General features: G+C 38.1%; 1 protein-coding gene across 1 annotated transcript in view; it reads right to left on the reverse strand.

Annotated features, from left to right (window-relative positions):
- LOC136366566 (dynein axonemal heavy chain 5-like) overlaps positions 1 to 13330 on the reverse strand; it is a 150564-nt gene that overhangs the window by 19979 nt on the left and 117255 nt on the right. Inside the window, exons 69-72 of the mRNA XM_066327725.1 lie at positions 12561 to 12828; positions 10517 to 10638; positions 8913 to 9260; positions 4229 to 4417 (exon numbers count right to left, since the gene is read on the reverse strand). Coding sequence (XP_066183822.1) covers positions 4229 to 4417; positions 8913 to 9260; positions 10517 to 10638; positions 12561 to 12828 — 927 coding nt within the window. The remainder of the gene's footprint in view (positions 1 to 4228; positions 4418 to 8912; positions 9261 to 10516; positions 10639 to 12560; positions 12829 to 13330) is intronic.

The raw sequence follows: 13330 nt of genomic DNA on the forward strand, positions 1-13330 counted from the left end.
CAAGACAGATTCCCCAGCAAAACATCTAATGAAGGCCAGGAGTCCTCAGACAAATTCCTATTTCCATGCAGTGCTTGCTAATATAGCCTTTGCCTTAGAGGAATTACAGCTAAATCAATACTAAAAAATATATTAAGGAAAGAAACCACTGCTACTTGCTATTCCCTAGAAAGCTGCTTTTCCAAGATGCAAGGATCATTTTCATTGTAAACTTCTCTGTGTGACAGGCTGACATTTATTCTTGGACCTGTCTTCCCTCACATTGACTGACTGGACCTAATAATTTTACCACTAATCTCTCTGCGAGGTGAGACCCAGAAGCAAAAGGGGTCGTGAAAGCAGAATTCTTACTCTGAGAAAAATGAAGACAGTATTAGGTCAGGAGGAAGGTTTATTTTGCTTTTCCATCGCCTGGGTCAAACCACAGGCTGAGAAAGCGTGCAAAGGTGACTCATCTTGTTTCTACTCTTTCAGGTAAGTTACTGGACTGGTGAGAAGCATTGCAAAAACACATCAACAAAAGAAATGGGGTAAATTGGTTGCCCTGTTTTGAAAGCTGTTGAGACTGAAGTCATTGCCAAAGGCTTATAACTGAGAAATGAAGGCCTCTCTGTGACAGCCTGAAATTTCTCTGGATTCACAATGTATCAAGAGAAAATACAATCCGGAGCTCTGAATGTCAGCAATAATTGGGTTTGGTACCATCTGTCCCTAACCCACTCTGTTGAGGTTATAGTCTGTGCAAATTCACTCCACACTTTCTAAAGAGAGCCACAAGAACTGATCAAAGGCAGCAAATGCACCTGCCACTTTCCCTGAAGAGAATTTGATTTTAATTACCTTCATTGTTTCCAAATTTTTTTCCTTTTCTCCACTGATAATATCTTTGTATCTAGGTTTTCAAAGAATAACATGTCATGGCATTACTGGAGCACAATATTATTCTAAAAGCAAACCCAAGGTGCACTGCTAGGACTAATGAAAGTTTCTCTTTTTACTGGTCTTTTCCAATGAGACATGCATATAAACTCTTTTTCTGACACATTCTCTCAGACTCTTACAATTTAGGATATTTGTTTTATTTGCTTCAGATTTATTAAGCTGATTAGTTTGTAACAATATTCTGAATGGCCAAATGTTGACTTAAATTGACAAACATCAGAACCCATCTCATTCCTTTTTTTTTTCCTCAGACATGGCAGGAAGTAATTACATAATCCATTTCACTCCTTATACTTGCAAGCATAATTTAATTTGCCATATTGTTGCTTCTGCCAAACTCTGTTGCTTCTTCCCTCAGAGAATACATAAACTCTCCTTTATTTTCTGCTCTGACTGATGAAATTCTTGGTTATATGTTAGTGAGCATGATATTATTTTTCTATTTTGGTATGTTAGTCATTTGGGTATGGGGATTTTTTCAGTTTATGCAAACTCGCGTTTAAAAATTCAGCTTTCTTTACAGCTTGCTCCAGCCATATTCATGCTTTCTAAGAGGTTCCAGAATAATGGAGTGACAGCTCAGATGAGAAACACATTTGATATAGATTTTGTTTGCTTATTGTCTACATGTGGCCACACTTCTGGCATATAAGCAACACATAAAAGGTGGAACTGGGCACTAGTGGCAGAAAAGGAGAATTCCCTGACAACAAAGAAAGAATTTGTAAAGACCAAATCAAGTTCTAAGATGTAGAGAATGAGACAAGTTCCAAAATGTAGTGGAAGAGACAAAGGATAAATTCACTAAGCAGACTGAAGAAAGAAATGTTGAAGAATCAGAATTCAGAAGAAACAATGCCCAATCTCATAATGTTACAAAAGTAAAATCCTTAGAAGTTGTAGAGCAGCTGAGACAGCCAAGGAGATATAAAGAGAAATACATTATTAGCAATAAAAACTCTTGGACAATGAACAGAGGATATTCTCTAGATGGTCAGAGCTAGGAAAACTAGATATCACCAGGAAGAGGTTGTATCTACTCTTAATGAGCTCAGAATGTATCTACAAGAAATACAGAGGAAAGAAGTTGTTCCAACAGCACATCCTCTGTACAAACTCACATCTCCTTGGCTGAATCATAGGAGGACAGCTGTCAGGAGAAGCATAAGAAGTTTCCTTTGAAGCTCACAGTAGGTGTAAGAGAAATAGTACTGAAGCAAAGAAATGTTAATTCTGAGCTTCATTGTAATGATGATTGCTTATAAGAAAATAAAACCTCTCATGTATGATTGGCAGGTCATGAGAAAAGATAATAGTTTGTCATACTGCTTAATGATGAGAGTGAAAGATCAATGAAAACAATTAGTTGCGATTTTTTTAATACAGTTTCATGAAACAGTATTATACCTAAATACAGCAGTAAAATAGAGAGAGACAAGTTAAGAGTGAAGGATGGAGCACCCAAAATAAACCTTTCAGACCCTTTGCCCTTAACTACAGTCCCTGGCTCCAAAACTGGTGGTCTCCAAAGCTAGCACTTGATGAAGTGACTGAAAAGGGGAGGCATCCCCTACATGTGGTTTGTGTGTATAACCTCAGTGAATAAACCAAGAAGGAAAGTGAAAGAGCCTAAGATTAAACAGAAGAAATTCCAGAGAAAAACTAGTATTTGTTCAAACCATTTTGAAGTGAAGTTTGGATTAAACAAGTGTGTGTGCATTTTACATTACTAAAAGGTATTGCACAGATTTCCCAGGGGTAAAACCTGAGGTTAAGACTACCCTCTGGTTACAATGTAAAGTGCAGTAAGTACTATTGATGTTTTCTAAGTATTACAAATTCTTCAGGAGGAAAGAAGTTGGCAGTTTAACAAGAGAATGAAGAAATAGTCCTTTGGAGGATTTAGCAAGTATATTGTGAAAACTTAGCTCAATATATATATTACAAATATGGCAAATGCATACATTCTATCCAGACATTCAGTATTTTACTGCTACAGTTAATTGAAAAAAAAATTAAGCAGTGGAATGAAACTAGATGAATCTGGCTCCATAAAAAAGCTTTACTCTGACTGGAAGGATAAGGGAAGAGGGCTGAGAACAATTTAAGGTGTAAATGATAGTTGGAGATCCAACATGAAAATTATTAAAATTATTAAATTTATTATTATTATTACATTTACTAGATTAAATTTTATTCACTACTAAATACTATTATGAAAACTAGAAAACTCATTCCATTTTAAATCAAATTCTACAAAAAATTATTTATATACTATCATTAACACTCTCTCAATAACAAGGTGACAAAAGGAGAGATGCAAGCAGGGATGGATGGAAAAACAACATTATGGAGAGAGATGGTAGGAAACATCACCAAAAAATGTTGTAGACTGTAAGTAGCTTGACAACAGCGGAATGAAAAGAGAAGTTCCAAGTTGACTTGTGACAGTACAAAAGTGGCTATTTATACAAGACATGCTAAATCTGAGGTTAATAGTAGAAGAGAAGACGTGAAATTTTGCCAGGGCCCCAAGACTATTAGTTGTTACTCTAGGTGGACATTCTAAGTTGGCCAGAGAAGAAAATAAAGCATGCACAGCAAGTCGTAATTAATACTGAGCATTTTACTGATTTTGAAACACAACTGCAGGGGAAAAAAGGCACTATCAATGCAAAACAGAATTGCAAAGAGTAAAATCATGTAAATGAGGGGGTTTCAACATTTACTGCTCTTGAAACACTTGGCAAGACAGCAGAACCTACTTACAAACTGATGCAAGAGTCTCTTTGCTGGATTTTTCCATTTAATGGGACTGTTAATTAAAAATGCAAGAAAACATTGACAAAGATACTTCTTATGGCTCAGACCCCAAAAAACCTGAAGCATGAAAAGGCCATTGATAAAATTCACTCTTCAACATGGTGGTGTCATAACAACAGTAGGTAAATTGAATGCTGTCACCACTAAAGGATCACCAGTCCTTCGGAAAGAGGCACCAGGCTCCTTCTGTAAGTTACCAAGGAAAGCAAGAACTTTCTGAAGCCTTTAATTGGTCTTCTGAGTTAAGGTGACTGATTAAGTGGACTGTGGCATTTGAAATGCATATTTCTTATATAGGAATATTTTAGATAATAAACCAAAACAGACCTATAAACCCTTATACATAATTTTAAGAGCTTTTTAAAACACATGCCAGTTAAATTTAAGAAGCAGAATAAAACTTTTAAGACATGAATGTATATCCATGCATTCATAAAACACTTGTTTTATAAAGTACACATACCTCATGAGGGTTATAATCTGGAGGTAACTTCTCTAGCATCTCATCAGCAAGACGCTGCACCACTGCTTCCCGGGTTTCTCCCCCTCTAGTACTGCTGTCTTTGGGCTGGATGCTCACTATGGTGCTAAATGTCGCATTAGCCAGGTTGGTCTGGTGAGTTATATCTGCATTTGGGTGAAGTCCAAATACCTAAAAGTAAAAGGTAAAAAAATTGGAGGGGAAAAAGTGATTTTTCTTCTAGAAGTATATACATGAAAGAATGCATGAAAAATGGATAAAAAAAGGAAGAAAATTTTCAGCTCCATGAAACAATAGATATGAACAGTGGAAGTTCTTCCATTTAAATGGCCAAGAACCAAACCCAAATTACAGAAAAACATTAACATAGGCTGCATATGCGATAGAGTTTTCATTCATATCAGTGGAAGGTTTTTTAACTGATGTCATGAACTTCACATGGATCATGCTGTGGAATGCTGGCAAGGGGTGAGAACAGATTCCTTTCCTTTGGTTCAGACTGGAGCTTGTTGGAAATGTCATATGTGGACACTGACCCCTTAGCACTAGTTCTTTGTCTCTATGGGTCTATTGCTGTTGTACCAGCTCAAATAGATGCCCCTAACTATCTGACTAGTCAACATTTCTAACATGTTTTGTTTTACTCTGACTCTTAGGCTTATAAGACATGTAGCGTGGTGAATAAAATAATACCCACATGTGAAGTACCTAAAGATGGTGATATATTTAGCATATTTTATGGTTTAGCTATTTTTGGTTGAAGCTTTCTTTCCCCTCCTTACTTCTTCTTCTGAAACGGAATTATTTTATTTAAGATACAGCTAGCACAGAATTACTGCAAAGCTGCCCTTTATCTGAATGATAATAGCTTTTTCAGAAACTTCCACTGGAATGTCAGTAAGTCTATAATTGTCAGATTGACAATTGCAACTCTTCTCCAGGAGGAATTGTATGTACTGTGACTTATTTCACCAGCCCTCATTTAATTATAGCTATTACATATCTCTTACAAACTTAGAACCACTGATCCGGCAATGAGGAAGGCTTGCCCTTAAACTGAGCACAAAAGCCAAGCAGTCCTCTGTTTCTCATTTTTCACATTTTTTCATATATTCAGTTTTCATATTTTACATTAGAATCAGCATACTGCAAGAAGACACCTCTAGAAACCAGTGTTTACATACTCTGAGGACAGAAGTAAAAGGGCCATTTAATATTGTTATACTTGTAAATCTAGAAACTCAGGGACAAGGGATATAAGTGGCTGCACCATTTCCAAAGCCAGCAAAGCTGCACTGATTTACAGCATTTGGGAATCTTATCCTTACAACAGCACAAAGTACAGACCTAATACCACATTTGAGTGAGGGTGTGAGTTAGATTCTAGATAGGATTTAATGTTTTGCAAATAGTGGTTTACTCAAACTGAATATTTAGAGCTGTAAAAGGTGAAAATATCAATGCACTTTATTACACTCATATTCTATGTGGAAGGAAATGCACATTTGAAGATACATTATTTTCTGCTTTTGCTCCTGCACAGTGAGGGCTTATTTGTTTGGCTTTGCTCTAGTGGATTTTGTGGCAATATTACAGCCCAAGTTAGCACCATGAAGAATATCTGCTATATCTGTGAATGGAGCCCTAGTCCAAGGGCTAACTTAAACATTGGAGCAATATTTACAAAGACAGGGAGACATGGAAGACAGCTATGATTTTTATGCAAATTATGAAGAAAGAAAAAATAAATCAGTGATTTATTTTTTCTGAATGCCCTGTATAGTAATCAAGAACTCAAACCTGTCATTCTTACTGATTCAAAACATATGGGAATGTTGTTTAAAAAGAGAATTCCAGATTCTGTCTTTTAGGGTTTTCCAGACTTATGAATCATCAAAACCAATTGCTAATGCTCCACACCCCTCTGAAATCACTCCTCTATCATCCCCTCCTCAACTAGACTTATCTCAGACCATGGACTTTCTAACTTCTCTCAACGGTGAGAGAAGTTAGAAAGTCCATGGTCTGAGATAAGAACAGGGAGAGATTAATCTCCACAGGCAAAAGAGACTTGACTTGCTGAAATCAATTGAATTTATTACCAATTGAATCAGATTAGGATCATGAGAAATTAAACCAAGTCCTAGAAACACCTTCCTTCCAACCCCTCCCTTCTTCCTGGACTTAACTTCATTCCCAAATTCTCTATTTCCTCCCTTCCACAAGAGCACAAGGAGACAGGGAACAGGCAACAGGATTTATGGCCAGTTCATCACATACTGTCTCTGACTCTTTACTCCTCAGGAGCAGGACACTTCCCACTCTTCTCCTGCTCCAGCATGGAGTCCCTCCCCCATAAGACTGTCCTCCAGGAATTTCTCCCATGAAATTCAGGAGCTGCAGCTCCTCCTGAACTTCTCCAGTGTGGGTTCCTTCCTCAGGGGGCAGACCTCCAGGAACAGATTGCTCCAGCATGGGTGACCTGTGGGGTCATAACTTTGGCCATAAAATCCGTCATGGACTCCTCACCCCATGGGGCCACGGATCTTGAAGGAACCTGTTCCAGCATGGACATCCCACAGGCTCACAGCCTCCTTCAGGCATCCACCTGCTCCAGGGTGGGGTCCTCCATGGGCTCCAGGGGAATCTCTGCTCCTGCACCTGCAGCAGCTCCTGCCCCCCCTCATTCTTCACCAACCCTGGTGTCTGCAGAGTTGCTCCTCTCACATATGCTTACTCCTGTCTCTGACTGAAGGTTCACATGCAGTTTTTAATCCTTCATAAATGCATTATCCCAGGGGCACTTCCAGCACCGCTGATGGGCTCAGCCTTGGCCAGCAGTGGGTCTGGAGCCATCCGACACTGGCCCTGTCACACATGGGGGAATCTTCTGCCAGCTTCTCACAGAAGCCACTCCTTAGCCTCCTGCTACTGAAACCTCTCCATGCTAACCCAATATATCAAGTCCAATTGCCCTTCTCAGAAGAGTGTCCATTCTGCTCAGCGGATGAAATTTCATCAAAGAAACAAGGAGACTGCAAGCAGACTGATTCAGTCTTTCTTAACTAAAAATGGAAAAGGGATGAATCAAGAATACACAGTTTGGACTAGCACAGTATCCTTTGTGAAATGAAGAAGATTAGGAGATTAAAAGGTTAAAGGTTTTCATGAGCAATTTTGACATATTTTAGAATGACAGAAGAAAGTCGCAGCTTTCTTCCTAACGAGTGAAAATATGAAGGACAAAAAGATGTTTGCATTCCTGGACTTGCTTCTATTTACATAAAAGCCAAAGGTAAAATTCCCCTACCTCAAATCATACATACAGATTTTTTACAGAAATCAAAACACTTTAAAAATATATTGCAGCACTGTGAGATAGGTTCCCAAGTGCTTAAAAAAGCAGATCCTTGAAAGCAGCACCTGAAATCTGAGAGCCAAGGTTCATACACTGATAGGAATCACTTCATGATCTGGGCTCAAATGGATCCCACTGATGAATTATCATGTCTTCATCAATGACTTGAAAATTTGCATAATTGCTGGCACAAATACCTTTGCATTCTGCCTTCATTGTCTTCAGAGATTCAGAACTTTCCAAGCCTATGTTATGACTTTGGAAACTTCTCACCCTCTCAGCCAGCACATTATCAGTAAGTGAACACCAGTTTTTTCTGTTCCACTCTGTCTATTTAATTTTAATAGAACTTATTTCCAATGACATTTATCAACTTAATAGAAATGAGATAGAAATTCAGACCATTCACTTCTGTTTCAAATTTCCAGAGCATTCTCTTCTGTTTCAGTTTTAAATAGCTCCCATCATCTGTCTGTACTGGAGGGAGCAGAAAGTCTCCATTCTCCAATCACTGTGGCATGCACACATTGGGTCATGTAAAACTGGTTACAACCCGGAGTTACCCTGCACCCTACCCCATCAATTCATGGAAACATCCTTATCTTTCTGTTGTCAAAATGGAATAAACTCCCAATTATAACTTGCAAAATGAGACCACGGGGCTTTTTTACTGTCACTGTTTCTCAGATTGCATGTCTGCTCAATCCCATACAGAACTGTGAAACCACAATAGTTTGGTTTGGAAGGGGCCAACCTCTGAGGATCAGCTAATCCAAATCACTTGCTCGAGCAAGGGCAGATATAGCAGGTTGTCCAGGATAGTGTCCAGTTGGGATTTCAATGTCTACAAAGACAAGACTCCACAACATCTCTGGGCAAACTTTTCCAGTGTCTAACCACCTTCACCTAAAAAATTGTTCTCTTGTTCTCAGATGGAATTTCCTGTTTAACTTATGTCCGTTGCTTCTTGTCCTTTCATTGGATAATATCAAAAAGGCTCCATCTTTACAGCATTCCAGCAGTGTTTTGTACACATTGATAAGGATACTTGAACCTTGCTGTATCAAGATAGATAATTAGGGTTGCTAAAAGTCCTTCATAAGGACCAGGGCCTGTGAATATGAGACTTTTTCCAGTTGTTTGAAGAAAGCCTCATCTATCTTTTCCTGGTCAGCAGATCCACACTGAATACCCATTGTAATGGTCCTCCTGCTAATCTTGATCTATGCACACTCAATCCTGAAAAAAAAGCCCTCATTAAGTTATTCACTTGATGAAAACTCCTTTCAATATATTGAAATATTTTACCTCCGGTGTATCGATGACTGGCAATTCCTCTATGTACTGGAGATAGTCTTCCACTGTGTTCCCTTTTGGAATGACATAACCTTTGTAGAAACAAAACTTTTCGCTGAACATGTGCTCTCCAAACCAGACCCTGGCGTAGGTGTTGAGCAGCGCCTTGTCGCGGTCGTCGGTGACGCGGCCGCCGTACTGCACCTCCCCAAGCATGTAGCGCACACAGCTCCAGTCCACGCCGCGCCTGCTGCCCACCTCGTTCAAATGGTTCTGAGCAAACTGCACGCTGGCTGAGAAGTCTGCCTGGTTAAATTCGTAAGGAATATTCCAGCCCAATGGGCCAAACTTCCTTCTTTCCTGCAAAATAGTCAGAATTAAAGGTAAAACACTGGCTGATATTATTTGCAGGGAAAGCTTAAGTGCAGAAGAATACATGAAATATGTTAAGAATGCAGTGGTCCAGCTGGAAGTCTAATTCACCAGCTTTAAAAAAAATGCATCTAACAGATAAGGTCAAACACATATTATTTTAATGAATTATTATTAATTATTAAATATTTATTTTCTTTTTACTAGATTAACTATCTAGTAGCTAAATTTTTACAAACAAAGAATAGGAATATTAACATTTTTCACAAAGAAAAAAGTCCTCTTTTTAAAGTATTTTTTGAATCTCTGAGTCTGGAATCATAGCTTTTGAATTTCAAAAATTAAGCTACTGTTTGAGATGAGGGCATCCAAAATCATCAGCCGTGATCATTGTGTGGGGTCTTCCTATGGACTAGATGCATTCTAGTGACTGCATGGTGCAGATGCAAGTAGGAAAAATATGTTTCTTAGTGAGTTATTTACAGGCTCAGCTGGCAGTATATAGCTGTTAGGACATATCAGGTAATTGCAAGTTTATATTTTTTTCCACCAATAAAGAAGTGATACCAAAGTGATACAGAGAAAAGCACACCACAGGCTGCCACTGGACCACAATATATCAGTGCATGCATGCCTCAGAGTTAAATTAGCCAGGCTTCAAATATAAACTAAGGATACTGCAAAATCTATCGATAGGATGATGAAAAGTTGTGGTTAATCCATAAAGCACTTTCTTTAATGGAAGTCCTGAAAGTCAAGACCCAAAATTCACTTTCATTTCCTCCTACAGATTTCAGAGGAGAAAGGATTTATATTAATTCTCTTACACCTTCTCATTGTGCATGCAGTATTTCAAGACTATGGTTTTCCAAACTATAAATTGTGGATTTCTTTAATATGTTTTTATGATTTAAAATATTACTAAGAGTCCAGTTAGTTGAAAGACAGACCACACAGTCATTGCCCAGGACTTTAACAGAAGAGTACTCTAATTGATCACTCTTGATTGTCCTTTTTTTTCCTTTGAAATATCATCCCTGTTGGAAGTACAGGACCAACATGAGCAAAATTGTAAATTCTAACACGGTTGCAGTAAAAGAGATATGTTTTTCTCTTTCTTATTTTATTTGCTTTAATTTGCCAATATGGGACTTCCCTTTAAAAATGTTTTTCAGTTAATAACAAGGTTCATTAACAAATGAAGCATGACTTTATGACAGAAGAGAAGAAATATATTTTTAAACCTGAACAGTTGTGTGAAGAAATGCTACAGCATACAGCAATGGTTTCCACTGTGGCATTTTGCTCACTCCCAGCAGATCCTGAGTAACAGCTGAGTAGGTTCGTTTTAAGCCAGCTTTCACACCTAGAAAGTAAGTATAAAAATGTAATACATTAGCAATAAAAAAGTGTGAAATCCATAAGTCCAACCTCTGTTAAGCATAATTCTCTATTCCAATTTTCAGTATCATCTAGCTTATACCTTCAAATAAGGTCTCAGAATCAATCTGTTCAGCCGGTCATAGCAGGTAAACTTCAATAACATTTTGTTATTGAATAACACAATAGATAACACAAAAAATTAATTTCAAGAGTCTGGAAGGAATTAAAATTAAGTAATCATATTTTAAATGTTTCCAATAACAACTGAAATAGAAACATAACTATTTGGCAACTACATGGCAAGAAAAAAGACACCTAACACCATATGAAATACAGCACTGGTTATCCAAGAGTTTGTTTTGATGTTTACTTATGAGATTTTAGTTTAATTTAAGATAATTTTATTTAGATTTGATTCCTATAAAAATCTCGAAATTCTGTGTGCAGGTTCCCCATTTGGCCTACAGGCACCAAAGTGAGGAGATGAGAACCTAAATTCACAGCGCAAACATTAATACTTGTGAAGGCTTGTTTGAGCACTGACATTTCATATCCCAGGAACAGCTTTAGGCAGTTGATACTGATACATCTCAGCCTCCATGGAACACAGAAGCTCGACTGCTCCCAGATGTTTTCAGGCAGTGCTACTCAAGCATCTTTTGCCTTGGGCAGACAACTCGAGCATGAGTTACTGACATCAGGTCCCTCTTATGATACTTTCCACCTAATCAGCTTCACACAAGTCTAGAAGGGCAGATTTTAAGTGCAGTGGAAAAAGACTGTCCAAGTCGTCCTACTTCTTATGACACTTTTGCTTTTGTTCATACTTCACGAAGATACTGTAGAACAATATTCAAACAAATAGCTTTTCAAAATATTGAATGGGTATCATAAGAGGGTTCCAAAATCAAACAAAACTGTCTTATTGTATTGTGCTACTAATGTGGCAGGACAGTCTTAAGAAACTAAAGCTGTCTCTATTTCATCCTGACTTTAATTTTTACACTGGGATTTTTTCAGCCACAAATTGCAAATTTGCTATAACTTGATTTCTAAAATAGTCTCTTGGAGCTATACGTTGCTACCATTACAATGATTAGACGGGGGCCGCTGTGCAATAAAAAGATGCTGAGCTCTGAATTAAAAAGCGGGAGAGAAGAGGAAGAAGTAAGAAACTTTTGTCAACAGACTGACTACCTGCTCTTGAGATGGTGTATAAATGCTGAGACAGGATGTGTTTCACAACATCAGCCATTCTGTAGACATCTTACTTATGTTCAAAGGAAGCTGAATACTGAAATAAGAGGTTTAAATGACTGAAGTTTTATATAGGACCTTGGATAAAAATTCTCAGCTCCTACCAACATCATCAGCTGAAAACAGTGGCAACACATATATATAAAGAAAGTGTTTATTTATTTGTAGGTGTTGATAAGATACCCCTTCTCTCCTCAAGGTTTAACAGTCATCTTGGCCTCTCCTCACACAGCATGTTCTCCAATCCCTTCAGCATCTTTGTGGGTTCTCACTGGACTCATTCCATCCATGTCTTTCTTGCACCCTTATTAATACAGAAACATGAGTCCAAACTGCCAATTAAGATGCAGATCTCATGTTGTGTTTCTGCACATAGACTACTTAAGTTAGGAAAGCTGGAGGCTTAGAGGCTTGGAAAGTAAGAGATGAACACCTGACTATGAGGGAAACATCCTGGAAGTGGGGAAAGATTCTGGGTGTAAGAAGGTATGTGGAGGCTTAGAAGACCAGGGGTTGCCCAGGAACATACGTCAATGATGTCCAAGACTGGCAGCTTCAGGTAGCTGCACGGTGAAACCAACATTACTTTCTGTCCAACCTTCTTGGACCAGCAGTGATCTCTCCAATGGGAAGGGAAGCTATTCCTACCTTGAGGAGGTTCATTGGTAAATTTTATAGAGGACTGTAAAAGATTAATAGGAAACTCTGGGTGAGCCTCCGTAGTGATCCAGGTTCTGAAATCTTCACTCATAGACTCTTTTTTTGTGATGGTGTCCAATAATTCATTAAGAAATTCCAAGCCAAGGTGGCAGTTCTGTAGAAGAAGCCATCCTCCATCTTGCATGCACTGATTTAGCAGGTGCCTTGCATGGGCTTCCTGGCCCTGACCCATTGAAATTGCACGACATGGAATGTTCTAAAAGTCAAAAAGAAAGTTTATTTTATATGTAATTCCTTAGAATTATACACGTGATGTATTGCTTCTGTAGATCCATGTGTGATCTACATTCTGCTGTAAATAAAGCCATTAAATGTCAATAGGGACTGATTATATTAAAAGAGAGTAAGGAAAACAAAACAAGAATAAAAGCAAAACCCTCCAAGTTCCTCTTATCTTTCACCTGCTGGAAGAAAACTACACCTTCTGGAAATAATATTGTTCTGCTGGTCTAACAAAATCTGTGGGATAAGACATCTGAAATATTTTTTCAGCTTTTTCATCACTTTTTCAAATAAAGCAAGACATAAATACAGCCTGACCATGCTTTTTCCTATAATATACTATCTTGAGATGAGCAGATACAAGGGCTTCAGATAATAATTAATGCACAGTGTAAACCCAACAATTCTGGTGACTTTTTACTGTCTGAACATATTTCATTTAAAAGAGAACTGTTGATGAAGCAGGTAGAACAGGA

This window comes from Sylvia atricapilla, chromosome 1 (genome assembly GCF_009819655.1).
Source record: "Sylvia atricapilla isolate bSylAtr1 chromosome 1, bSylAtr1.pri, whole genome shotgun sequence".
Lineage (NCBI taxonomy): Eukaryota > Metazoa > Chordata > Aves > Passeriformes > Sylviidae > Sylvia > Sylvia atricapilla.